This window comes from Ilyonectria robusta (assembly GCF_021365365.1).
Source record: "Ilyonectria robusta strain PMI_751 chromosome Unknown BGZ61scaffold_24, whole genome shotgun sequence".
NCBI classification, from domain to species: domain Eukaryota; kingdom Fungi; phylum Ascomycota; class Sordariomycetes; order Hypocreales; family Nectriaceae; genus Ilyonectria; species Ilyonectria robusta.
The window spans coordinates 570,194-593,107 of NW_025764458.1; the positions used below are offsets into that span (position 1 = coordinate 570,194).

General features: G+C 52.6%; 9 protein-coding genes across 9 annotated transcripts; 5 read left to right on the forward strand and 4 right to left on the reverse strand.

The window, feature by feature from the left end:
* Window positions 1–58: 58 nt before the first annotated feature.
* Window positions 59–875, reverse strand: BGZ61DRAFT_537573 (uracil phosphoribosyltransferase-domain-containing protein; the record flags this gene model as incomplete). Its single annotated transcript, XM_046254554.1, has 3 exons — window positions 59–468; window positions 530–629; window positions 696–875. 3 exons carry the CDS (start codon window positions 873–875, stop codon window positions 59–61), a joined length of 690 nt encoding a protein of 229 aa, XP_046098718.1.
* Window positions 876–1,309: 434 nt separating this feature from the next.
* Window positions 1,310–1,767, reverse strand: BGZ61DRAFT_113354 (uncharacterized protein). Its single transcript, XM_046236966.1, has one exon. It carries the CDS (start codon window positions 1,597–1,599, stop codon window positions 1,345–1,347), a length of 255 nt encoding a protein of 84 aa, XP_046098719.1. The 5' UTR covers window positions 1,600–1,767; the 3' UTR covers window positions 1,310–1,344.
* A 167-nt stretch (window positions 1,768–1,934) lies between these two features.
* Window positions 1,935–3,296, forward strand: BGZ61DRAFT_497993 (CrcB-like protein-domain-containing protein; the record flags this gene model as incomplete). Its single annotated transcript, XM_046251223.1, has 1 exon — window positions 1,935–3,296. The coding sequence occupies one exon, from the start codon at window positions 1,935–1,937 to the stop codon at window positions 3,294–3,296; it is 1,362 nt and encodes a 453-aa protein (XP_046098720.1).
* Window positions 3,297–3,785: 489 nt separating this feature from the next.
* On the forward strand, window positions 3,786–6,190 carry BGZ61DRAFT_592301 (uncharacterized protein; the record flags this gene model as incomplete). Its single annotated transcript, XM_046256722.1, has 7 exons — window positions 3,786–3,911; window positions 3,967–4,189; window positions 4,242–4,543; window positions 4,613–4,830; window positions 4,878–5,148; window positions 5,200–5,504; window positions 5,557–6,190. The coding sequence occupies 7 exons, from the start codon at window positions 3,786–3,788 to the stop codon at window positions 6,107–6,109; spliced, it is 1,998 nt and encodes a 665-aa protein (XP_046098721.1). The 3' UTR covers window positions 6,110–6,190.
* A 4,299-nt stretch (window positions 6,191–10,489) lies between these two features.
* Window positions 10,490–13,092, forward strand: BGZ61DRAFT_429366 (uncharacterized protein). Its single transcript, XM_046243773.1, has 3 exons — window positions 10,490–10,653; window positions 10,714–12,256; window positions 12,307–13,092. The coding sequence occupies exons 2-3, from the start codon at window positions 10,918–10,920 to the stop codon at window positions 12,900–12,902; spliced, it is 1,935 nt and encodes a 644-aa protein (XP_046098722.1). The 5' UTR covers window positions 10,490–10,653; window positions 10,714–10,917; the 3' UTR covers window positions 12,903–13,092.
* On the reverse strand, window positions 13,093–14,381 carry BGZ61DRAFT_460343 (putative glutathione S-transferase family protein). Its single transcript, XM_046247015.1, has 2 exons — window positions 13,415–14,381; window positions 13,093–13,356 (listed from the first exon to the last, which is right to left on the reverse strand). Exons 1-2 carry the CDS (start codon window positions 14,000–14,002, stop codon window positions 13,162–13,164), a joined length of 783 nt encoding a protein of 260 aa, XP_046098723.1. The 5' UTR covers window positions 14,003–14,381; the 3' UTR covers window positions 13,093–13,161.
* Window positions 14,382–14,862: 481 nt separating this feature from the next.
* Window positions 14,863–17,787, forward strand: BGZ61DRAFT_363938 (uncharacterized protein; the record flags this gene model as incomplete). The annotated part of the gene is made up of 2 exons (XM_046241474.1): window positions 14,863–16,059; window positions 16,117–17,787. 2 exons carry the CDS (start codon window positions 14,863–14,865, stop codon window positions 17,785–17,787), a joined length of 2,868 nt encoding a protein of 955 aa, XP_046098724.1.
* Window positions 17,788–19,697: 1,910 nt separating this feature from the next.
* Window positions 19,698–21,327, forward strand: BGZ61DRAFT_460346 (uncharacterized protein). Its single transcript, XM_046247016.1, has 5 exons — window positions 19,698–19,933; window positions 20,018–20,220; window positions 20,304–20,395; window positions 20,454–20,597; window positions 20,743–21,327. The coding sequence occupies exons 1-5, from the start codon at window positions 19,793–19,795 to the stop codon at window positions 21,021–21,023; spliced, it is 861 nt and encodes a 286-aa protein (XP_046098725.1). The 5' UTR covers window positions 19,698–19,792; the 3' UTR covers window positions 21,024–21,327.
* Window positions 21,328–21,679: 352 nt separating this feature from the next.
* Window positions 21,680–22,395, reverse strand: BGZ61DRAFT_537579 (kinase-like domain-containing protein; the record flags this gene model as incomplete). Its single annotated transcript, XM_046254555.1, has 2 exons — window positions 21,680–22,261; window positions 22,333–22,395. The coding sequence occupies 2 exons, from the start codon at window positions 22,393–22,395 to the stop codon at window positions 21,680–21,682; spliced, it is 645 nt and encodes a 214-aa protein (XP_046098726.1).
* Between the last annotated feature and the right edge of the window lie 519 nt (window positions 22,396–22,914).

Genomic DNA, 22,914 nt, shown 5'->3' on the forward strand with positions numbered 1-22,914 from the left:
TAGGTAATCCGTTGCGGGGTGGGTGGTTCTGTGCCTAGACATACTCGGCGGTGCAACTCTACTTGCCAATAGTCAAGAATAATCTGTCTCCGACATCGCCCAGACCCGGCTTCAACATGCCATTCTTGGTAAGATCCTTATCCACGCCTGCAATCCAAATTTCGGTGCCTTCTGGCCACTCAGCCGCAACTCTTTGAAGGCCGGCATCAGCGGCAACAATACCCAAGACAATGATGCGCTTGGCACCCCACTCGCGGAGGGTCTGAATAGCTGCGGCGCATGTACCTCCGGTAGCAATGACAGGGTCGACGAGGATAGCCAGGCTGCTAGCGTTGGACGCGGAGGACGGATCTTCTGGGATGTGGTGGGGGAGGTTGTTGTAGTACTCAACGGGGTCGAGCGTAGAGGGTTCGCGGTACATGCCAAGGTGGTGAACAGGAACAGGGTTGGGAAGAATCGTCTGGACACCTAGATAATAAGTGTGAGCTGACCGGATCGGATGGGAGGTCACAGGAGCTAGTCCACCCACCTTCAACCATGCCAAGACCGGATCTCAGGACTGGAACAATACACATTGTGTTGGGTTGGACCGTCGTGGTGGTGAATTCGAAGCCCAAAGGCGTCTCATCCTGCATTTCGTTGGTGTCAGCGTCATCTCGATCTCGACATTCGAATGGCGGTGGGCAGCTCTTTACCTGGGGACCGTCGACGGCGGTGATTGCCGTGGCCAACGCCTCGCATGCCACAATGACGGAGAGCTCATGAATCAGCGACTTGACGTCACGGGCGCTCACCGACTTGGAGCGCAGCTGGCTCAGCTTGGCCCGGAGGCAAGGGTGGCTGGAGACGTGGACATTGGGCGGTACGGAAGCCATTGTAGAAGCAGAGGAGGAATGGAGGGATCTGGTACGGATGTCTATTGTGAGAGACGGCTATGGGAGGGACAGACGGTGAAGCAATCACCGAGGGGAGATGCTGGGACGGGGCCAAGGAGAAGAGAGAAGAGGAGAGAAAAAGAGAAGAAGGAAAGGAAAAAGAGCGGGAGGGACAGTCGGTGGGAGATGGTTTATGTATCTAGTACCTGGCGAACCTAAGAGGATGGCTGAATGCACTGCCAGGGCAGGTGCGACCGACTTACAGCACCAAGCCCCGAAGCATGCGTCAAGGAGATCACAAGGCACCTGGCTCGGTCGGGAGCAGTGGGAAGGTGGGGCAAAGTGGCAGACGGCTCGGCGAGGGGCGGTCTCGATAAGATAAGAGCTTCGGAGCTCCCCGTTGGATGATGGCTTGAATTGTTGAGGAGTGTAGGGGAGTACTCGGTACCTAAATGCAAGGGGTTTTACCTTAGCTGGCGCTATAATTTAGTGAGGGACGAGAAAACCACTTGGTCATCGCCACGAGAGACGAGGACCCTCCGTGCTTGACGCCTTCAGGGAATGCCACCATCCAGTTCTCGAACCTTTGGCACTCTGTATCTAGAATCCCGGGGTCATGACCCACCCGGTCACCCTCCTGCAGACTGCCCCTGCCGTTGTTATCGCCCGGACATCCTGCTAAAGTAGCTACATACAAGTGGTAGATCCTTGCACTCCAAAGCATCTCCAGAAGCCTCCTCCAGAAAGCAGAAAGTCGCCCAGAAGCTCGCCGGCGCAGACGAGGGGCTGCCCGCCACCCCGGCAGATTCTCGGGCTCTTTTCTTGTGGCTCAATGCCGTCATAACCGGCCTCGTCATTTCACCCTCTCAATCCATAACCTAATTCTGTGGAATTTAAATCGAGGGATTCCCTCTTCTTCATCTCTCGACTATGTTCCAATTGCGACGAAATAGTCGTGTCGGCGCTCAAAGGGGCTTCGGTTAGCGAACAACTGACTGGGAGTCCAAAGAAGTACCCACAATCGAACGACGTCACCGACGAAACTTCCGCACGCCCTCGATGGAAGACGCGACCGACGAGCCGAGAGGACCAGATCAATCTGGAGTGTACGACGCTCCAGACTCGTATCGCGAACTCCGCGAGGTTTCTGCTGAACCGCCAATCCAACCGACGCTACGCGACGAAGCCGACAGGCCGACAAAGAAGAATCCGCGGCAAGACAGTGCGGCTCGCCATGAAGAACCTGTTTTTCGTGATGGAATAACAAGAGAGGAACCGGCACCAGAAGGATCTGGAAAGCAGGGTGTAAATGGGCTTGAGGTGTCGAGATTGGCCACTCAAGTTTATACACACTCGTACCTGGTTCTCTTCGCCATTCTCGGCACCCTTGCGCGTCTAGGATTGACGGCGCTGACCAAGTATCCCGGCACTCCCGTTATCTTCAATACGATATGGGCCAACTTTACGGGTAGCCTTGTTATGGGATTCCTTGCCGAGGACCGCATGCTCTTCCGCCACGAATGGGGCACTCCGATTTACCACCAAGCCATCGAGCGCGCCAGGCAAAAGGCACGCGACGAAGAGGCTGGTTCAAGCTCAGCATCTTCTATTATAGACTTGACAGCTGCTAAGAAGGCGCATTTGGCAACCAAGAAGACCATTCCACTGTACATTGGACTGGCGACGGGTTTCTGTGGGAGTTTCACGACGTTTTCAAGCTTCATCAAGGATGTGTTTCTTGCGCTGTCGAATGAGTTGGAGACTCCCGGCGTGGCAGGCTCACCAGCGGGGCGCAATGGGGGGTATTCATTCATGGCGATGCTTGCCGTACTGATTGCAACGATCTCACTGTCGTTGTCGGGGCTCTTCCTTGGAGCGCAGCTGGCCCTTGCGTTGGAACGGGTAATACCCTCGATCCCGTTCTCCTTGTCGCGGAAGGCCCTTGATCCCCTCGCTGTGTTCATAGGTTGGGGTTGTTGGCTGGGCGCTGTCCTACTCTGCATCTTCCCACCCGACAATTCTTGGCGCGGTCAGGCGACCTTTGCGCTGGTGTTTGCGCCTCTCGGTTGCTTGGCCCGCTTCTACCTTTCCCTACACCTCAACGGAAGGATTGCAACATTCCCGATGGGCACGTTTGTGGCCAATGTGCTGGGGACTGTGCTCCTAGGCATGGCATGGGACATTGCGCATGTGCCGATTGGGGGCGTGGTTGGATGCCAGATCTTGGAGGGTGTGGAAGACGGTTTCTGCGGGTGCCTGACTACTATTTCGACATGGGTCTCAGAGCTCAGCGGTTTGCGACGGCGTAGTGCATGGGTGTATGGGACCGTCAGTGTTGTTGTGTCGCTGGTATTGATGATTGCTATCATGGGCGGACTGCGTTGGAGCGACGGGTATAGTGAGCTGTTATGCTCACCATAGAGAAACCCTTTTGAGAGGAATTGAAAAATTCCAGCACTGTTGTGCGCACTTGAATCAACAAAAAGCCCGTTTTCAAATATCATGAGTGACTTCGTAGCCAGTGACCACGGACACGGACGTCTAACGTTAAGGGGGTAACATGGCGTCAAACAAGACTCAGGGCATCTCAAAGCTCCAGCCAAAGTTGACGGGAAGGCTGCAGCTTCATTTCACGAGCCACTTTCCTTGGCCAAGTTCCTCCCCAAAACTGGGCCGCCTGCAGATGGCGACTGATTGCTTGTTTGCCTTTTCTGCCTCCTCGCACTGGCCTCAGGTTGCCTGCCGTTGCTTGCCAGCTGTTGCCAAGTGCAACAAGCGCTCCCCAACCCACCCGACTTTCTTGGTCAATACAAAGCCGATTTCGTCCCATCAACTCTTCTCGCCAAATTCCATCCACTCTCATCATCACCAACTCGTCGCCGCATATTTGGCTTATTACCTGAAGCTGCAATGTCCGACTACGGTTCGGATGATGTACCCCCTATCACCGAGCCCAGATGTCCAGCTCAAGACGACGACGGCGGTTACTGTACAGCAGTACCGCTGATCCCCTGTCCCGAATGCCTTCTTGTTGCGGTATGCACACCTTGTTTCTTGGAAAGCCTGCTTTGTTCATCCTGACACCTTCCAGTACTGTAGCCAGGAGTGCAGAGAGAGTCACTGGTCAAAACACCACGTCGAGTGTGTCGTGGGCTTCTCTCCCCCGGACGACAACAACCCTGATCTTAAAAAGGATGATGATTCCTGGAAAGATCCTTGGTTCTGGGCCAAGCATGCCGCAACTGATGTGCTAAACCTCGAGAAGAACGAGGGTAAAGAGTTTGACGGCGCTCTTGATATTCTCCTCGTGGGAGGTAAATGCTCTCGAGCCATCGCTGACCTACATGATCTTGCTGACGCAAACAGAGTCGAGCCTCCGCCACCTCATCTACAGCATCTGCAAACTTCCAGACACGGCCAACCCCAAGATTAGCGCTACCATCAATGAGACTTCTCCCAGCCACCTCGCTCGCTTGGTCTTGACAGCGCTCCTTCTCACCGACAACTCGTTCGACCCAATCACAAATGCCGAAGCGGTGGTTCACCTCTGGTATTCAGCAAAGCTTTCCTCCACTCTATTTAATCACATAGAGCTTGTTGCAGCCGAGCCTCTTTTGACTGCAATGGAAGATTTGGACAAGCTCTGCGCCGAAAATCGGATTTCGGAGGTGAATTCGTTTCCTGTCACAATGCCACGGAGAGGGGCGTCGGTGGTGATTGACATCAATCGAACCCAGTGGTCGCAAATCATCCGGTTTGTGAAAATATCCAAACACACAAACGTCGACAATGCTTCCATCATCAGAGGATGGGATTGCAAGAATTATTCGGAGCCTTTGTATCGCGTTCTCAGGCGGATGACTCCTGTCAGAGCCACTGGGATGATGCGTTGGCGGTCCGACGGGCTCCTGCTGCCTTATGGACATCCCAGAGAGGAGTTCAACATTCTCAATCCGTACGATTTCCATTCTCGGCCCATTGAGGAATTACTAACAGCCCTAGGCTCTTCTTCCCGGACCACACATCCTATCCTGTTGGAGCGACTCAGGAACCCCTTACAGAGTGGCCGATGGAACTTCTCGATCACCCCTGCGGTCCAGCCCAGAATGATGTCTACGGCAAGATGTTCTACTACGTCAGAGATTTATGCATTGAGTTTCAGCAACGCATAAAGACTCTCCAGCCAGAGATTCGCATCCTGTCAAATTTCATCCATGAACTTCCTGCTCAACATACAGTCGGGCACTCAAAGATGCAATTCGACCGAATCGAAGTTTGTTATCTACTGAACTGGTTTGGGGAGACTTCAGCTAATACGTCCTAGGCGGCTCACTACTGGGATAGGCAGCCCTTTCTTACGCTAGTATCGTTAAGTGCCCTGCTTCGACATGAGGATGAAAACCCGAACGCAGCTTTGTTGACGCTCACTCGACAAAGCGTAATTCATCAGATGGACTCGGTCAAGAAGGACCTTGATACAGAGAAGAAGTTCACGTTTCAAAGCTCTGGCACTAAACTAGATGAGCTGGCACCGCCGCTGAAGGTCGGAGATCCGGAAGATAGTCCAGCGGCAGTTCGCCGGAGGCTTGGCCTAGTTTTATGGCGCAACTGGGACCGATTTTCTGAGCAGTAAGTCATTTGAATTCTGTTTCGTTTTCGTGGTTCTCACTTTTACTATTAGTTACCTCGGCTGCCCTCACTATTTCCATCTGCTCAATGTGATCTCTCCATACGAGCAGACTGAGCGTGGTCTATCTGCCACAGGATTCCTCGGCCTAAGTCTAAAGCCGAAAAATATTGTCACCCGACGTTGGCCAAACCGCCTAGTACACAACCGCAAGGACAACCTTTCGTTGCGAGACTTCAACCGCTGGCTGGCCTGGGGCGACAATATGCCAGAGAGATGGCTCGAGTGGAAGAGATTTCACGACGTTGATGCTGAGACCTGGGATCGGTTTTTAGATCTCTCCTTGGCTGAAGACAAAGCGCGGGTTAGAGGAAAATTAGAAGAGTTGGGGCTCGAAGATGCTATCAAGAACGTCTTTCTTGAAGAACTGGAACTCAAGAGTGGGAATAGGGCCACCGAAGTCTCAAATGGAGCTGATGAGGACAAGCAAGAAATCGACCAAGGAGAAATCGACGATGGGGAGTTAGTTGGTAAGGGCAATGAAGACTCGGCTGAAAAGGCCAAGTCAAAGAAGAAGAAGAACAAGAAGAAGAAGGGGGGAAACTGATGCCACTAAGAGACTAATTGGCACTGATGGCGACCGTCAGGCTATGGTCCTTGTTGTGTAAATATTCTGCCCCGATGCCACCCTAAACTTTTGAGGAATTGAGGAATGATTTACTGCCACCGTCTTTGCAATAAACTTTGACACAATTATTTGTCGCCATTACAGTAAAGACTCTTCTAGCTAAACATCAGTACAGCTATTAGGATCCTATCCCCATATGCTCGCTAACAAGCAATTCCCTACCAATGACAAACCGAGCGTACAATAAACCCAACTACATCAGGCACACCTATTTCGCAATATGTCCATTCAACTCGAACGCAAACAGCAAGGGATGACTTTGATACGTGTGATCGTTGCGACCATGGGTATTTAATACATTCAATTTTACCTTCTCTGCCTACCTACGCTACAGGGGTGCTGGCTGTTAAAATAGAGAACAAAAATACATCTCCATCCAATGTGAGCAGATAGAACTAGGCAGATGAGGATAAGGTTTGAGGCGTCCGTATGACAATGCGACACCTGATATCCCTTGTCAAATCTGTGGTAATTGGTCCGCTGCTGTCGTGAGGCCCCAGCCACAACATGGCACACTCGAGGCACGCACGTCTTGCAAGTCGCTCTGTGGTCATAGGTCGCTTATTGATTCTGGGTGCGAAGAGTGGAATTCCGTGGTCTATGTCGTGTTAGGTTTCTGTATCGTGGCGGATACCGTGTGCTCGTATCCTGCACCATCAGCAAACTCGCTGACGTTGTGGAGCAGTTGTAGGATTAGAGTAATCGTTCGTATAATTTTTCTGACAGTTGCAGATACAGTCTTATCCGGCCAGCATGGCGAAAGCTACATGGATCCATATTTCCCTGCAAACGCTCGTATCGATCTTCTTTTGTCGGGGGCGGTTACGACCGTTGGGATGACTCTTATGCATATTTCCTGGACGCCATGTCTAGAAAGTCCTACGAACCACCCACGTCATTATGTCGGAAGTAGTACGTATCGGCCAGTCATTGCGACTCATCGGAACAGCTGCTGAGCGAAGATTGGTCAACAGTTGAGAAAGGGGCACAGACGATGGTGGGAAGGCAGCCATGGATTGGTGTTGCATCGGCAAAGGCGTCACACTTGAAAGGGAACGGATATTGTTTCACAAATAGCTTTCCGCCAGTCGTCGCGCGTCGCACCGTGAAGGATGCAGGTGCATTAATTTCTGCAGTGAGATGGAACTCGGATTTGGGATCCCGTTGGTAGGTGGGACGGAAATAAGCGCAAAAACAACCGCGTCTGGATGCTCACATAATATTCGTATCCCTCCAGTCAGCGGCGTTTAACAGTCCCTGCGCACACAGGGGAAGGGGTAGGTTTGAACAACAGCGGTCTTGAGTGATCGGAGATGAAGAAGTCTTGGCTCCTATCACGATGACTGGACAGGCACCGGTTTGGTGAAGGGGGCAGCTGAGAGAGGGCGGGCAGTGCTCATGCAGATGCAACACAATGCCGGGGCTAGCTGCAAATAGCAACAAAACGACTGGCACACGAAAACAGGAAACCCACCACAAGCGGAGGTCTCCAGCCAGTGACATGCCATGGTGACCATACCTGAGCCTAGGCCGACCAGGGGACCGGCGTGGGCAGATTTTGCGTAGGGCGGGCGGAATCGAGATTTGGGGGCGGATGGTGAACCCGACGGCAGGGATTCAGGGCAGCGAGCAGCGGGCAAATGGCAAACCTGTGGCTTGCATTCTCGCATTCCGGAGAGAGTAGGGAGGGCAAAATAAGGAAAACAGACCAAATGAGGAGGCAGGAAAACACGCCGTCGAGTGCTAAAGCCCTCCAGAGTTAAGCCGTAATCACTCTATTTGCAACTAACAAAAACGCCACTGGACAAGCGAACCAAGCCTGGATGCACACAGCTTACAGCTCAGATAGCTCAGGGCTCGCAGATTCTGCAGCTGCAAACGCCCTGGAAATAGCAATGTGTCGCCATGTAATCCTCGTCAGCGGCAGCGTATCCGTCCCTGCAGCTGTTTTCGGCTTCTCCTTTCTGCGCTGTTGCTGCCCAGACTACGGGGTAGCTCTGGATCTGCTGCGCCTTCAGCCCTACCTCTAAGAATCCAGAGCACCCACCGGCAGTCCACCAACACCCATGCCCCATCCACCCTGGCCCCTGTCCGATCCCACAATGGATCCTGGCCCTTGGGCCCTGTGAGGCTTTGGCGTGGCGTTGTATTGGCCGTGGCCGTGGCGGAAATGCTGACTCCTGGAGCAGCTCTCGTGGCCCCGTGCCTCTGTTGTCTCAACATGGCCCCGGCCAGCGTCGCCCTGAGGCATCGATACGCGCGATTGAACACCCTCTCGGGCTTCCAGAGCTTCACTGGCCCTCATACGCACCGCCTGTGACACCCATAGTGCCTGGGACACGCTCTGGTCGCCGCCGAAAGAAGGGGGGCTGGAATGGACAGCTGCACGACAACGAGCTCAGCTGGGCGCCACCGTCTCCCGAGCCAGGCCTCTCCCAGCACTGCGGTGTCGGCGCAGCAAATCATAGTCACGAACGCGCCTTTGACTTAACTAGCTCTGGCCAGCCCCCCCCCCGGAGCGAGTCTGGATTCATGGCGCGGACCAGCAGGCGGCCAGGACTCAACGGGACGTCTCCACGCACTAGCTGTGGCGGTTGGGCCCCAGGCAGGCTGCTCTTCTCAAACCACACAGCCGGCTCTGCCTCCGGATCCATGGCCTGTGAATGGCGGTGGATAGGCTTGTATTTGGGGGCTTAATGGCTTGATAGCTTGCTGGCCTATGGCTGATGGCTTATGGCTTGCTGGTGTGATCAAGGTGGTGCTGCCTGCAGCTAGGCGCCACTGTTGAAATATGTATAGGTCCTTGTCTTCCCACCGCGTCTCAGAGATTTCGATGCTGTTGAACCTGCAGTCACCCAGTAATCCCTTTCTGCCTGGAAGAGTACGGGAATCGTCCCTCCCCGTCGCCCGCCATGTACTCCAACCAGCAGGGCATCGACGCTGCGACGTACGAGTACGATGCTCAGTACCAGCCGCCGGCGACTCAAGAGCGACACCGGGAGGATAGTCACGTACAAACAACTGAAGATCATCCCTGGGACGCCAACACTCCATATGATCCACCGTCGCCTCAAGATCGACACCGGGACCATGGCCTCACACAAGCAACTGGAGATCATCCCTGGGACGCCAACACCCCATATGATCCCCCATCAACTGAAGATCGACGATGGGTCGACACCCAGTACGATCCGCCATCTCCTGAAAATACACAACGTCAGTATATTTCGCACCCAACGCGAGATCCTCGCTGGGGGGAGGCCCAGTACCACCCGCAATCGACGGACGAGGAGCGACAATGGGACGACGGCATCACCAAGCAGCCGGTACCGCGGAAGCGACCAGACTACCGGCCAACGCCGCTGAGATGGTATTTCATCCTCGGCCTGATCACCTGCTTGATGGCGATCATGGGCCTGGTGGTGTACGCCAGACAATCCATGCCCGACTCCGACAACGACGCCAAGATCCAACACAAACGATGGGACTCCGACCTCGACAAGTCACGGCTTGAGGCTCGAGATGGAGAAATCCAGGAGCGGGCTAGCAACACCGATGACTACCGCGGAGTAACGACCTACGTGAGCAAAGTCTCCAGTGTCGTCACCGTCCCAGCCTCGACAGTCAAGTTCACCACTGTGGTCCCGTCCACGATCTTCTCGACCGTTACTGTGGAGGGATCAACGCTCGTGCACTCCGGATCGACCTCTACCAAATGGGTCGTGGTAACATACACTTCTACTATGGTCTCGTTTACCGCTATTACCCAAACCGGCGGTTTTTCCCAGTCCGTCATCGTCGGCGCGAGCACCAGCTACAGCATGATCCAGGGCTCCCACGGGACCCCGGTGAGCAGTGTGCCATACACGTTCTCCTTCACCTCTACACAGGCCATGACCATGCCTGGCGGAGTGCAAACATCCGGGATCACGCAGGAGACGACGGTTGTCGCCTCATCCGCTTCCGAGATTGAACACTCGGCATCTACCGAGTTCCTCAGCGGGGGAACCACCAGAACCGAAGCCGTCGGCACCACAAACGTGCAAAGCGTTGGAACGACAACTCAGGCTGCGAGCACCTTCATCACGATTGGCGAGGTCACCATCACAGAGGAATATACCCTACCGCCGGGGAGCAAGGAGTCGGACAAGAGCAAGCCAGATGATCCTTCCGACAAGAGCAACAAGGACGACAATAAATCAGACGATAACAAGTCGAATGACAATAAAAACAACAACGATTCGAATGACAAGAACAAGTCAGATAGCAATAAAGACAATAATTCCAACGACAACAATTCCAATGACGACAATTCCAAGGATGGCAGTTCCAAGGACAACAATGATTCGAATGACGACAATTCCAAGGACGGCGATTCCAAGGATAACAATAATTCAAACGACGACAACAATTCCAATGACAACAATTCCAACGACGGCAATTCCAATGACGACAATTCCGGGGACGGTAACTCCAACGACAACAATTCCAACGACGGCAATTCCAATGACGACAATTCCAAGGACGGTAACTCCAACGACAACAATTCCAATGACGGCAATTCCAAGAACGGCAATTCCAAGGACAACAAGTCCGGTGACAACGCGTCTGAGGACCCGCGGCCGCCACCAAAGCCTACTACGAAGCCCTCAGCCAAGGTCATCGACGTTGTCAGCGTGGAGCCCGATAAAACAGTCGCCAAGGTTGAAAAGGTCGGTCCTGTTACCATGGTCTCTGAGATCCCCGGTGGCGAGACCGTCATGGTGATCTCGCAACCGCCCGAGACAATCGTGACCGAGATTAGCGCCTATGCCACAACTATGGATATCACCGTCTGGGGCACCGACGGTCTTCCCACGACGACTCAAGTCGTCTCGAGCTACAGTGGCTGGTTTGCCACAATTGTCAAATCAGTTGAACCGACCACGTTTGTCTCCACCAAGTCTGCGGTTCTGACAACTATCACGTCGACTGGAGACGGGTCAACCACCATCGCCTCTGTCAATAAGGGGACGACCAAGAGCTACTCTAAAACTTCGACCATGATGGTGACATATACTCCCACCGTCACGTCAGCCGATCCCGAGGAAACAGGGCCGGTCATCGGATACAAGACAAAGGTTTACAAAATCACCGAGGGCGGATACTTCCTCGGCAAATTCCTCCCCCCGTTCTTGGCCGTGATGTTGTCTATCCCAGCCCGGATTATCGACTTCAACGCTCAGCTGTACCAGCCCTTCTACGCCCTGAACCTTCCTAATGGTGCCCTTGGACCCAACTCCATGACCCTCCATTACAGCGGATGGATAGGCTTCGTGAAGCCGTTTACAACTCTCGCCCAGGGCCAGCCAGTTACCTTCCTCAGCATGCTCATTGTTTGGTGCACCGCCCTGATGACTCCCCTCGCGACTGAAGCGATTGGCGTCAAGATGCATGGAAAATGTACAAACTTCAACCCTGTCGGCTGTGCTGCCGCGCTGGGAGTCTCTCCAACCCCCACTCGGGCTCTGATCGCTCTGATCGCTTTCACCATCGTCCTGCTCTGCCTCCTCCTTTTCTTCCTCAGAAACTGGGAGACGGGACTGCACGCGAATCCCTGGAGCGTGGCCGGTATTGCTTCGCTTGCGACCAACCGCGAGATTCGACCGCAGAGGTCGACTGAGAGGAAGATTGCTAAAGAGATGGCCGAGAAGCGCTACGGATTTGGTTATTTCGAGAACAGCCGTGGGCAGACCGAGTATGGCCTTGTTCTCTACGACGACGCAGGCGAGACCCTGCAAGGGCAAGACAACATGGGCACAATATCCGAGGTCAGCTCCGTAGACTCTCTCGATGTCACGAGGAAGAAGCGGAGAGGAAACCCGTTCATCGCCCTGGGAATCATATGGCGATTGTGCTTTATGCTGTTCCTTGCGGGACTGATGGTACTGACGCTCTACTACGGCATCACGTTCAAAACGCAAGACAGTTTCCAAGGCTTCATGACTAGTCAGACCTTCGGCATCCGGTTTATGTTTGCTGTCTTGGGTGTCATCATCTCGTTCGGCTGGACAGCATTGTTTATCAGTAAGTCTCGTCTTTCTTCTCACCGTAGCCTTTCACTAACATATCTCTAGGCGTGGCAATGATCGTTCCGTACCAAGTCATGGCACACAGCCCCCAGAGCGCGTCGAATTCCATCCTCCTCACCCGACCGACGAACCCGTTTTCCGGCATCTGGTCTGCACTCAAGCACGGGCAGCCATTCCCAGCCGTTGTTGCATTCATGACCATCCTGTCTGAGTTCATGCCGATCCTGCTCGCCAACATCCCCTACACCCTGACGCAAACCGAGATCACCCACGACATCTGTCTGCGCATGTCAGTGGTGATTTTGGGCCTGATGGTCTTGACCCTCGGCGGCAGCTTCTTTATTCGCTACCCGCACATGCCCGTCGATCCGCGGTCCATCGCCGGTGCCATGTACTACGTTTCCGAGAGCGGCATGCTGAACCAGTTCAGCGGGATGGCAAGCTTGAGCAACGAGGAGCGCAAAAAGCGTGTCCAAGAGCTCGGCGGACGGTATTGGTATGGTGATATATTGACGAGGGCCGGTGCTACGAGGCCCGCGGTCGATCGGGATGATGGCACACTGACTGACGCTGCGCCGGAGCCGCAGCCGCAGCCGATGCGTCAAAACATTGATACATCGTACCATGGATATCAGGCCTGAAGGAGTGAGCAAGAATGACACATAGATGCAATTTCGGTTTATGGTTTATACGGCTTTTTATACCCTGGTTTTGCATTGTTAGCGGGGAACATGATCATCGGGATTAGGATAGAACATCATCAAAGTTGGACAAATATTAGACAGGAGAGATCAATATTGGACTAAGCCAATTCCGTCAGAAATGCACAATGGCTGAAATATAATTGAGCATTCTGGGCCTTGCTACGCCTTTGTGTTCTTGAATTTCTCAGAGAGCTGTTTACTCCTCCTCCAGTTCGGGATAGTAGCGCCAAATCCCATCTCCATAAGGACTACGCCGGTCGCTGGCTAAGTACTCGCTAATTTTGGGAAGCTCCTTGACGACCTCGTACAAGTTGAACACGCCATCGTATTTACCCGACTTTTGCAGCTTTTCCATGGACTTAGGAAAGGCATACTTGGTTCCATCAAGACACTGTGCATGGGCTGTTAGTAAACTCATTGGCTACGTGATTGGGGATGCGGTTAATCACCTGGAACAAGATTAAGTCGGCATAGGTCACCTTGCCGCCGTAGAGCCAAGGTCCTTCGCCACTCGCCTTGGAGTCCAAGACTCGCTGGGCATAGCCAAGGAACTTGGGGATACGGTCCGCAATAAAGTATTTGGAGCGCTTTTTGGCCTCGGGCTTTTGATCCTCGTAATACAAGGACGTGGCAACGGGGTGGTGAGTCTCGTGTAGCTCGTTTACGAAGCAATCAATGAGGGTGAGCACGATCTGGTTCAGAAAGAAGACGCCGTCGCCATCTTGTGGTGCGAGACCCAACTTCGGGGCAAGGTAAAGAAGGATATTTGGCAGCTGATTAAGGACGAGTTCGCCATGCTTGATAATAGGCGGGGCCAAGATGGGAGGGTTTGTAGCATCGCCGACATTCTCAGCGGAGATGTATCTAAGGACGGTAGGAACCGCTTGCGGCGTCTTAGAATGATCGGTGTATGGGACACCGGCTTCTTCGAAGAGAAGCCGAACGAATTCGCCGCGACCTGGGAGGCCGGGCCAGTAGATGAGCTCGTAGGCGGGTTCGTCGTTGGTCTTGAGGCGCTTGGCATCTGGAGGCGACATTGTGGCGGTGGTGGTGAGTGTGTTGACTCGAATAATGAAGGAGTGAGAAGATGTTGAAGCTGTGAGCAAAGAGAGAGGCGGCTTCCAGATGATGTTGGAGCTCGAATTCCACTGTCGCCCAGTTAAACATGGCTCAGCTGAGGCGGGGTTAGCTTTCCCCCGCCTTCTGCTGACCACCTATCCAACATGCATGGGACGGGAGTTGAGCAACGGCGCTGACGTAGTGGTCTCTGGGGATTGGAGATTATTTCCGGCGGCTCGTGGTTTGCGATGCAGAAATCAGCGGACAGTCTGAGTTTGACTTGAATGGTGTCTCATGGAGTGGACGTAATCATCATGATAACAGCAGTTTTGTCTGGGAACGGCGTGAGCCCAAATGAGGATCTGCCTGTTTCATCAGTCGAACCAATTCATACAAAACATCCAACACAAAAGATCCATCCAGCTTTTGGTCTATTCCCACCCACCCGATCACGGCAACTACATCCGATATCATCTCCGCTGCCTCAAGCTCCAGCCATCGTCCATCCCGTTGTCACACCTCCACAGTTCCCGCGTCCATGCAGCGACCTCCGGAACATTAGGGGCTGTGATAGGCTCCCTGCTCCCTGTGCCGCCGTGTGTCCGCCCTGTACCCACCTAAAACTCCACTGGACCCCTGCTGGAACGACCCGACGCCATAGCGGGGCGTGATTGCCATCCGGTCAGTCGTCATGGGACCTTCTCTTACGGGACAATGGCTCGGAGCTCTTATCTCTAGCTCTCGGAGCTTCCCCCATCCGCCCGTCGTCTTTTATCTCTCCAACTCCCCTCCAACAACCCGTCCGACCATTGTTGCACCTCTTCGCGGCACCGCAACAATGGATGAAAAGGCCGATCTTCCGCCCTACAGCGCTGTGTCGCTGCCTCCGCCTGCCTCTGCCGCTGCCCATGGCTGCCGACTCCGCGGCCGCCGGGCCATGCGCCGATCCCGCGGCGTGCGACTGTTCGCCCTGGCCTGCCTCGCCTTTCTAGCGTTTGCGCAATGGAAGCAGATGCAGCCGAGTGCCGAGCTCAAGCTGTCGCTGAAGAAGCTCAACGATGACCTCGCGACGTGCAAGAAGCTCCGAACCAAGCCCCAAGACCCATCGGGCCTCGGCCGCGACAAGAATGCTCGCTACATTGACGGCGGAAAGCCGACTTTGATCAAGAACGCTACTATTTGGGTCGGCGAACCTGTCGAGGGCACAAGTGAGGAAGATGCGAGAGCTGGCAAAGGCTGGGAGTGGATCTCCGGAGACGTCTTCCTGGAGCATGGGCTGATCAAGAGAGTCGAGACCAACATTCCGTCCGACTCGCTGAGCGACGAGACAATCATCTATGATGCCGGAGGCCGACAGTTGACAAGCGGAATCATTGATATGCACAGCCATGCCGGCGTCTATCCATTGCCAACACTTGACGGTAATTCCGACGGCAACGAGATGTCCGACGATATCACGCCATGGGCCCGTTCAATTGACGCCATCTACCCCTTCGACACACAAATTCAAGTCATCAAGTCTGGCGGTGTAACGACCTCGCTTGTTTTGCCCGGTTCTGGAAATAACATTGGCGGCGAGGCTTACATCATCAAACATACGGTTGGCAAACCTGATGGGCGCAAGGAGATCAGTGCCGAGGACATGCTCGCAGACCCTGATCGCAATTGGCGTTACATGAAGATGGCTTGTGGTGAGAATGCGAAGCGCGTCTACGGCCGGGTTGGCAGGGGCCCATTCAGCCGTATGGGCGAAAGCTACGCGTTCCGCCACGCATTTGAGCAGGCCCAGGAGCTGGTACAGAAGCAGGATGATTGGTGTGATAGAGCAGAGGCTATCGGTATTGAAGCCATGGATGAATACCTGCCCCAGGTGATTGCTTGGGAGACTTTGGCTGCTGCTTTACGTGGGAAAGTCCACATCAACACGCATTGCTACACAGTCCCGGATCTTGAGGCCATGGTTGACCACACTAATGAGTTCAAATTCCCCGTTCGAGCATTCCATCATGCTCATCAGACATATCTTGTACCAGAGGTAAGTCATTGGACCATCAGAGGACAATGGGAAGTTTTTGGCTAACGCCTGGACTAGATTCTTAAGAGAACGTGGGGCGGCCGCCCACCTGCGTCTGCTCTCTTCGCCGATAACATGTACTACAAGACCGAGTCCTACATCGGCTCTGAGTACGCTGGCAAGATTCTCTACGAAAACAATCTCACTGCCGTCTATGTCAGCGACAACCCCGTTCTGAACGCCCAGCACGTTCTGTTCGAGGCTGCCAAGGCGTACCACTATGGCCTGCCCTACCATGCAGCGCTCTCCGGCGTGACCTCCGCGCCAGCAGACCTGCTTGGCATGGGTAAGAGACTGGGCAAGGTGAAACCGGGATTCGATGCCGATATTGCTGTGTGGGACAGCGATCCCCTGAGCGTAGGTGCGACTCCTGTGCAGGTTTGGATCGATGGCAAGGCTCAATTTGAGGACCCAATCGAGCTTTCGAAGCCATTGGGAGCCCCGATGACACCTGACAAGTCCCTTGGCGAGGTGGTGGTTGAAGAACCCACCATGATGGCCGACGTGCTCTTTAGCGGAGTTGCCAAGGTCCTACTCTCCGATAACAGCAACTACGAATCTAACGGGGAATTATTCAACGTTGTCGTCTCTAATGGAAAGGTCGCTTGTATTGGTACATGTGACGCAGAGTTCAAGGCCGGCACTGTCTCCGGTGCGAAGATCGTCGCTCTGGAGCATGGCTATCTCTTCCCTGCTCTTACCGGCGTTGCTGGTACCCTTGGATTGAACGCGATTGATGCGGAATCCACGACTGACAATGGCGCCAGTCTCGGCGTCTTCTCCCGGGCCATTGATGGACTGATGCTTGACACAAAGAAGCTCCACGTTGCATCCAGGTATGGTGTGACCAGGGCGATTTCTGCGCCCACCTTTTCCGGAGGGGCTACGCACTATGGCACCAGTGTAGGCTTTGTGACATCCGCCTTGACAAGCCTAGAGGAGGGCGCTGTGTTTGCTTCGGATCTGGCTGTGCACTATACCCTTGACGTGAACGTCAGGGCCGTGAGCAGTTACTCCGTGGCATTTGGAGCCCTCAGGACGAAGCTGCTCAACGCTGCAACATCCACGGAGCCCGTCATGGATCCTTTCTCTGAGCAGGCATACTTGAAGAAGGTTCTCAACGGAGAACGAGTGCTCGCGCTTACCATTAATGGGGCTGACGGAATCGCCACTGCGCTGAAGATCAAGTCACAGATTGAAGATGTGATGTTGACCACTACAAACACAGTCGCTAGGATAAAGATGGCCATCCTTGGAGGCGCCGAGGCGCACCTGGTAGCCTCGGAGCTGGCTGAAGCCTCTGTTGGCGTTATCCTTTCACCTTTGCAGTCAATGGGCGATAGCTGGGATTCGCTCCGTGCGTTGTCCGGCGCACCGCTGACCAACGGCACCACCATCGACCTGCTGATCGACGCTGGTGTCGTGACGGCGATTGGACTCAAGGAAGACTGGGAGGTTCGTGACCTCGGATTCGCGGCGGGCACGGCGTTCAAGAACGGCGACGGGCGGCTGAGCGAGAAGGCGGCGCTCGATCTCGTGAGCACCAACATCTACCGGATCCTTGGAGTGAATGTCGGCCAGATCGCGGATACCGACCACTTTATTGTCAGCGAGGGTAGCCCGTTGGAGATTGGTTACCGTATCAAGGCTGTTGGGTCCGGTAAGGACAAGGTTGCCGTGTTTGTCTAGGCTTCTACGTTGGTATCAGTCTTTTTTCGAATTTGATACATCTGCTACGCATCTTGTGATTGGAGATTTTTTTAGAATATGGGAACAAGTAATTACTACCTGTCGCAAGCACAAAGCCCTGCCATGTGCCCTGAGCATGTTACGATCCAGCAACAGCCAAAAAGCCGCTAGCGGCGAGCCCCTCTGTGATCAACGAATACCTAATTTCATGCTGGGCTAAAATGTTTACTGTAGAGTTACTGGGATCATCACGGTTTAGTGTTAGTTGTTGGTTGAAACATCCAGGGGCGCTGTGCATCTTCATTCTTGTTCACTCCCATACGGAGTTGGTCACTCAATCTGTCAACCTACTAACACATCTTTAGCAATATCATCATCGTCATCGTCATCGTCGTCTTATTGGCCGTGCCAGGACTGCTCTTGTTTCCCCCACAGCTGCAAAGTTCCATCCGTTGGTGACAATAACCTTGGAAGCTCGATTTCTTGTGCTCGCAAAAGAATATGTGTCCCGTGATCTTCTGGGTATTGATGTTGTTTTCGGCGGAAGCAAATATACCGCCAGCCAATCGCCCAGGAATTCGGCAGCGTTGGTACGACGTCCTCCGTGGTATCGAAATCCTCCAACGGAAGTAGCTTTGAAGTATTCTAATGTTCAATGTTTCCACGAAGTTGCAGTAAATCTGCGGCAAGCCCGATTTAGTTAGGTAGTCTATTAATCATGTGCAACGTCTTCCAAAAACAGGTGCATTATTTGTTGTTCGGCAATACACTCAGTTGTTCAAACTGAATGAGCTTGGCAAACTAGCAAACAGAATGGATGACTTACTGCAGTATTTTGGATCCATGCACAACGAACCTTGTCTATGCAATGATAACTCTCTGGGGCTCTAATTGATACGCGCTCTACATTAACAAGCGACTTTTTGGGTTAGTAGGACCGCTTTTAAGCTAAATACAAGGGCTAAAGACTCTGGAATCAAGGACTAAGCGCTAACATTCAGGGACAAGCTGAATGAAGTAGAACTCGCTGCGTTTCAATTTTTGGGATTTCGGCCATGTACAGCTTTTCGCGTCGTCGACAATAAGGACCCTCTCCATAAGTGAGTTGCAATGACTTGGGTCTATGGAAAGCCTTTCCTTTAAGTGTTTGTTTGCGTACCACAACTTCGTAACAGTAATTAGTGAAGAGCTATGGAGAGGCAATAAAGCCTCAGAGGGCATATTAGCGGGTCGATGATGGGTGGAGTGATAGATTTACCCTTGCCAGGTTTGAGCTTGCCGTGAATCCGGGGTAAAAACGGCGCTATTTCCATGCCAACCTAGGCCATTATTAGGTCTCATCGGATCGAACGTATCAGCTTTATGTAGTGCCATGTTTGCTTACTTATGACCGCCATGGGAAGTTTTAAACTTCAGTAGTGAAGTTAATCATCCGGCACGCCGAATAGTTTGCACGGATTTGGTCTACTGTAGGTAAACTAACAGCAGCCTCTTGTATGTTACTAACCTCGTCTAGTTCAGCGCACCACTCTGTGGCGGCCCAAGCAAAGCCACGCAGCGTCAGGATTTTGGCTAACAGGAATGTAACCAAGCCCCTTACCGCGGTGAAGGCAGATCAAAACCAGTGTGACCGGCCAAGTGCCGCTTCGCTTCTTCAACTTCTCGGACCCTCCATGACCTGCGCCGCCGGCAATACGAGTAACTACACCTTGCGTCCACAGTTGCATACACCTCATGTCGTATAGCTCGCGGCCTCGGGGTCATTGCCAGGATTGACAGCTCATCGGACGGCCAATTTGGCCATGAGTCGCCTCAACCCTGGCCCAGTCGCCGTTCTTGTATGGTCCCAGACGATGCTCTTTGATTCCATCGCTAATCACGCAATGCACGTCTCTTACAGACCTCACTATGGGTCTTAATCGCTCTCGCCGCTGTAGTCATCGCTCTCCGCCTTAACTTGCGAATTAAGATCCAAAGACAAAAGCTTCTAATATGCGACTTTGTGATGTGCGCGGCATGGTTCGCCGCCTTCGGAACATCTGCCTTCGACATCAAGTTTGCACAGCTCGGCGTGTTTGACAAGGGTGTATCAATACGACTAGATGGGTACGATGGCGGGCCCGAAAACACCCAGCTAATACTGAAAGTGAGTGTCCCTATCCCATCCTCCAATATAGACTTATGATGAGCTACGATTCTACAACAACGGCTGACGCGGGCGATTTGCTAGCTATGCTGGGCGGCCAGTCTTGCTTTTTTCACGTCCACTTACCTTTGCAAGGCAACACTTCTATCTCTTTACTTGCATTTATTTCCTCACTTTATGGTCAAGCAGAGAATATTTATTTGGGTGACAGCTGCCTACACGGCTGTGTCATACTTAATTAGTGCGAATCTCATTCTTTTTCTTTGTCTTCCGATCAGGTCGTATTGGTAAGTGCTTTCGGCTTTGTGTTCGTTCATGGGGTCATCGGAGAGCTCTTGCCTCATACAGTCTCTTATATTTTTCCGTCTAGGTCTCTCGATCCCGAAACCAAATGCTCGTATAGATCAATCGCGTTGTGCTTTCAGGTGACTTGGGCTCTACACTTCGGCGGGGATGTTTTCAGTAAGTTTAATCCTGAGGATGAATATTTACAGACGAGTGTCGCTCACCGAGTCAACAGTCTTCGCTATCCCGTGGTTAATCGTGCCTGGGCTACAAATGAAGACAACGCTCAAAGTTGGCCTATATTGCACTTTCCTCCTCGGCACTATCAACATCGTTTTCTGCATTCTCCGATTTACCTCGATCCAAGTCTCGCAAGGAGGTGAGGCTCCTACGTTCAGTTTATTTAGTACGCCTTAAACTTTCCCCTCGACTCTTCTTCCCTGCAGCCCCTGGCAGAAAGCTTACCCACACTGTCATCTCTCTAGCTCTTTGGTGCAGCCTTGACAATAACATTGCTCTCGTAGTAGCATGTTTGCCATCGCTAGGAGGCTATTTCCGGAAACGGCAAGGCACGAACTCGGGTGTTGATTCAAATACACATGCCAGCTCAAACATTGTGAGGCCATTAGGGGCAGAGTCCGACGATATTACTAAGCCCTGCAACATGGCTTCTATAAGTCAATGTTACCCATCTCGTCTTTCATCCAACACTAATGGGCTTGATGGCGACCCGTGGGACGATGGAAGAAAAAGCGATACGAGTGATATTGAGTTAGTGGAGGTGAGGACACGAGGGGAGTCTTGATACTAACACTAAAAGGTCACATTCCATCACAACTTCATGCTGTCGTTCACTCTCCTCTTGAAGTGGGGTCTATCGCTGAGCACCTGAGAATTGTTCCATCAGCATTCTATCTGTCACCGGACAGACAATTTCCTACATCAGCCACAATAACAAGAGCAATCTTCGTGTCTACCAGATATGGGGCCTTCGAAGTTAAAGAACTTGCGTCCATTGATTAGCTTAATAAGGATTTGTCGCCACGGACACGCCATTCTGTGACACATATTCGTATCCAGCGTATATTTCTCTATGTATCTATGATGGCAAGGAAATTCTATGACTCTACATGAACAGATATGAAATGAGGAAAATGAAAAGACAAATAATAAAAAGACAAATAATGAAAGACAAATAGTGAAAAGACGGAAATGAAAATTCTACTCAAGTTATCCACACCTCGATCCTACCAACACCCTGCCAATGATATGGGCCCTCCAAATCGGTAACCAAAGCGCAGGCCAGCTGTCGCAGTCTACCATTTCCGAGCAAATTGCCAGATGTCTCTTTCCCAAACCCGAGATGGACGATGCAATCACTCTCAAAGCTGAGCTAGAGAAGCTATGATCCGCGGACATTTATGGTGGCTCAGCGCCTACCATAAAGGGTTGAACATCTGCCTAATTTCCAGAGGGCCCCTGACGCTTGAAGTTCTCGACCACCATTCCGACTGCTGACGCGCGGCGGTTGGGATCTTCGTCCCCCATTTCAGCGAAGTTTGGGAAAGTCTTCTTTCCCAGTCTGGCAGTCTCTAGCATCGAGAGCTTTGGGAAACGTACAGGATCCCGCCAGTTATTGGCTGTCACTAGAGTGATGAACAGTGACCAAACGTCCATTTTGGGGGTGTGTAGGCCGTGGGCCAAAACTCCCGGTGCCATGTATCCCACAGTACCGATTCTGCCAAAAGATACATTGGCTTCACCAGCTAGGCCGAAATCCGCTAGCTGGAATAGAAATCCTTTGCCCCCTTCTCCTTTGCCGTACAAGATGTTCTGGGGCTTCACGTCTCGATGGCACATGTTCCGCGACGATAGCCATGTTAGCGCACGTAACATCTGGTAGAGCATGGACCTTTCGAGCGTGAATGTGGAAGGCTTTTCTTTGTCGACAAAGTCCATTAGAGTACCACGCTGGAGGGGCATGTAAATGCAGATATGGGTTGGGTCCTGGTCATCAAAGCCGAGCAAGTCGATGATGTATGTCTGTTTGTAGAGTTAGATCTTGAGTTGGGATGACGGGGATTGGACACGGGAAATGGATCAAGGGAACTCACATGGGATAGCTTTTTCAGTGCCCAAATTTCCGTCATAGCATTGACACGGTTTTCTTTGTTCATAACGGAGGTAGGAGAAGGAGAAACCCGCAGACTGTCGCTAGGCATACGATGAAGGAACGAGTAGAGGAGAAAAGAATGCTCAGTTGATCAGAGTTTGATCCAGAACAGGCAAAAGAGAAAGAGTTGGTATTTAAGGAGGAAGCAATGGGGTTGTGGACGGAAACAAGTAATATTCGATTGCCATCACGACGATATCACTTATCACCTCAGAGGAGTCCCTGTTCGCTCTGAAGCCATTCCGGTATTTGAAACTGGGCTTCTCAGCCTAGTTGGTGGTACTCCGAACCGGGGAACCTCAACCTCACTTCTTAGTCCCGCCACCGACACTTCGAACTGGGGTGTCGCCATGGCTCTCCCGCCCCTGTCCTAGTTTCGTATGATCCATTTCTAGTGGTGTGGTAAAACTCACCCTTTCTTAGCTTCTTTGTCGCCTGTCCGGGTGTTCTCTGAATAGTGATTGACAATAGGAACGCCTCATGTCTCTTTGTCCATGTCAGCCACACCTAGCTCGGCAGCAAG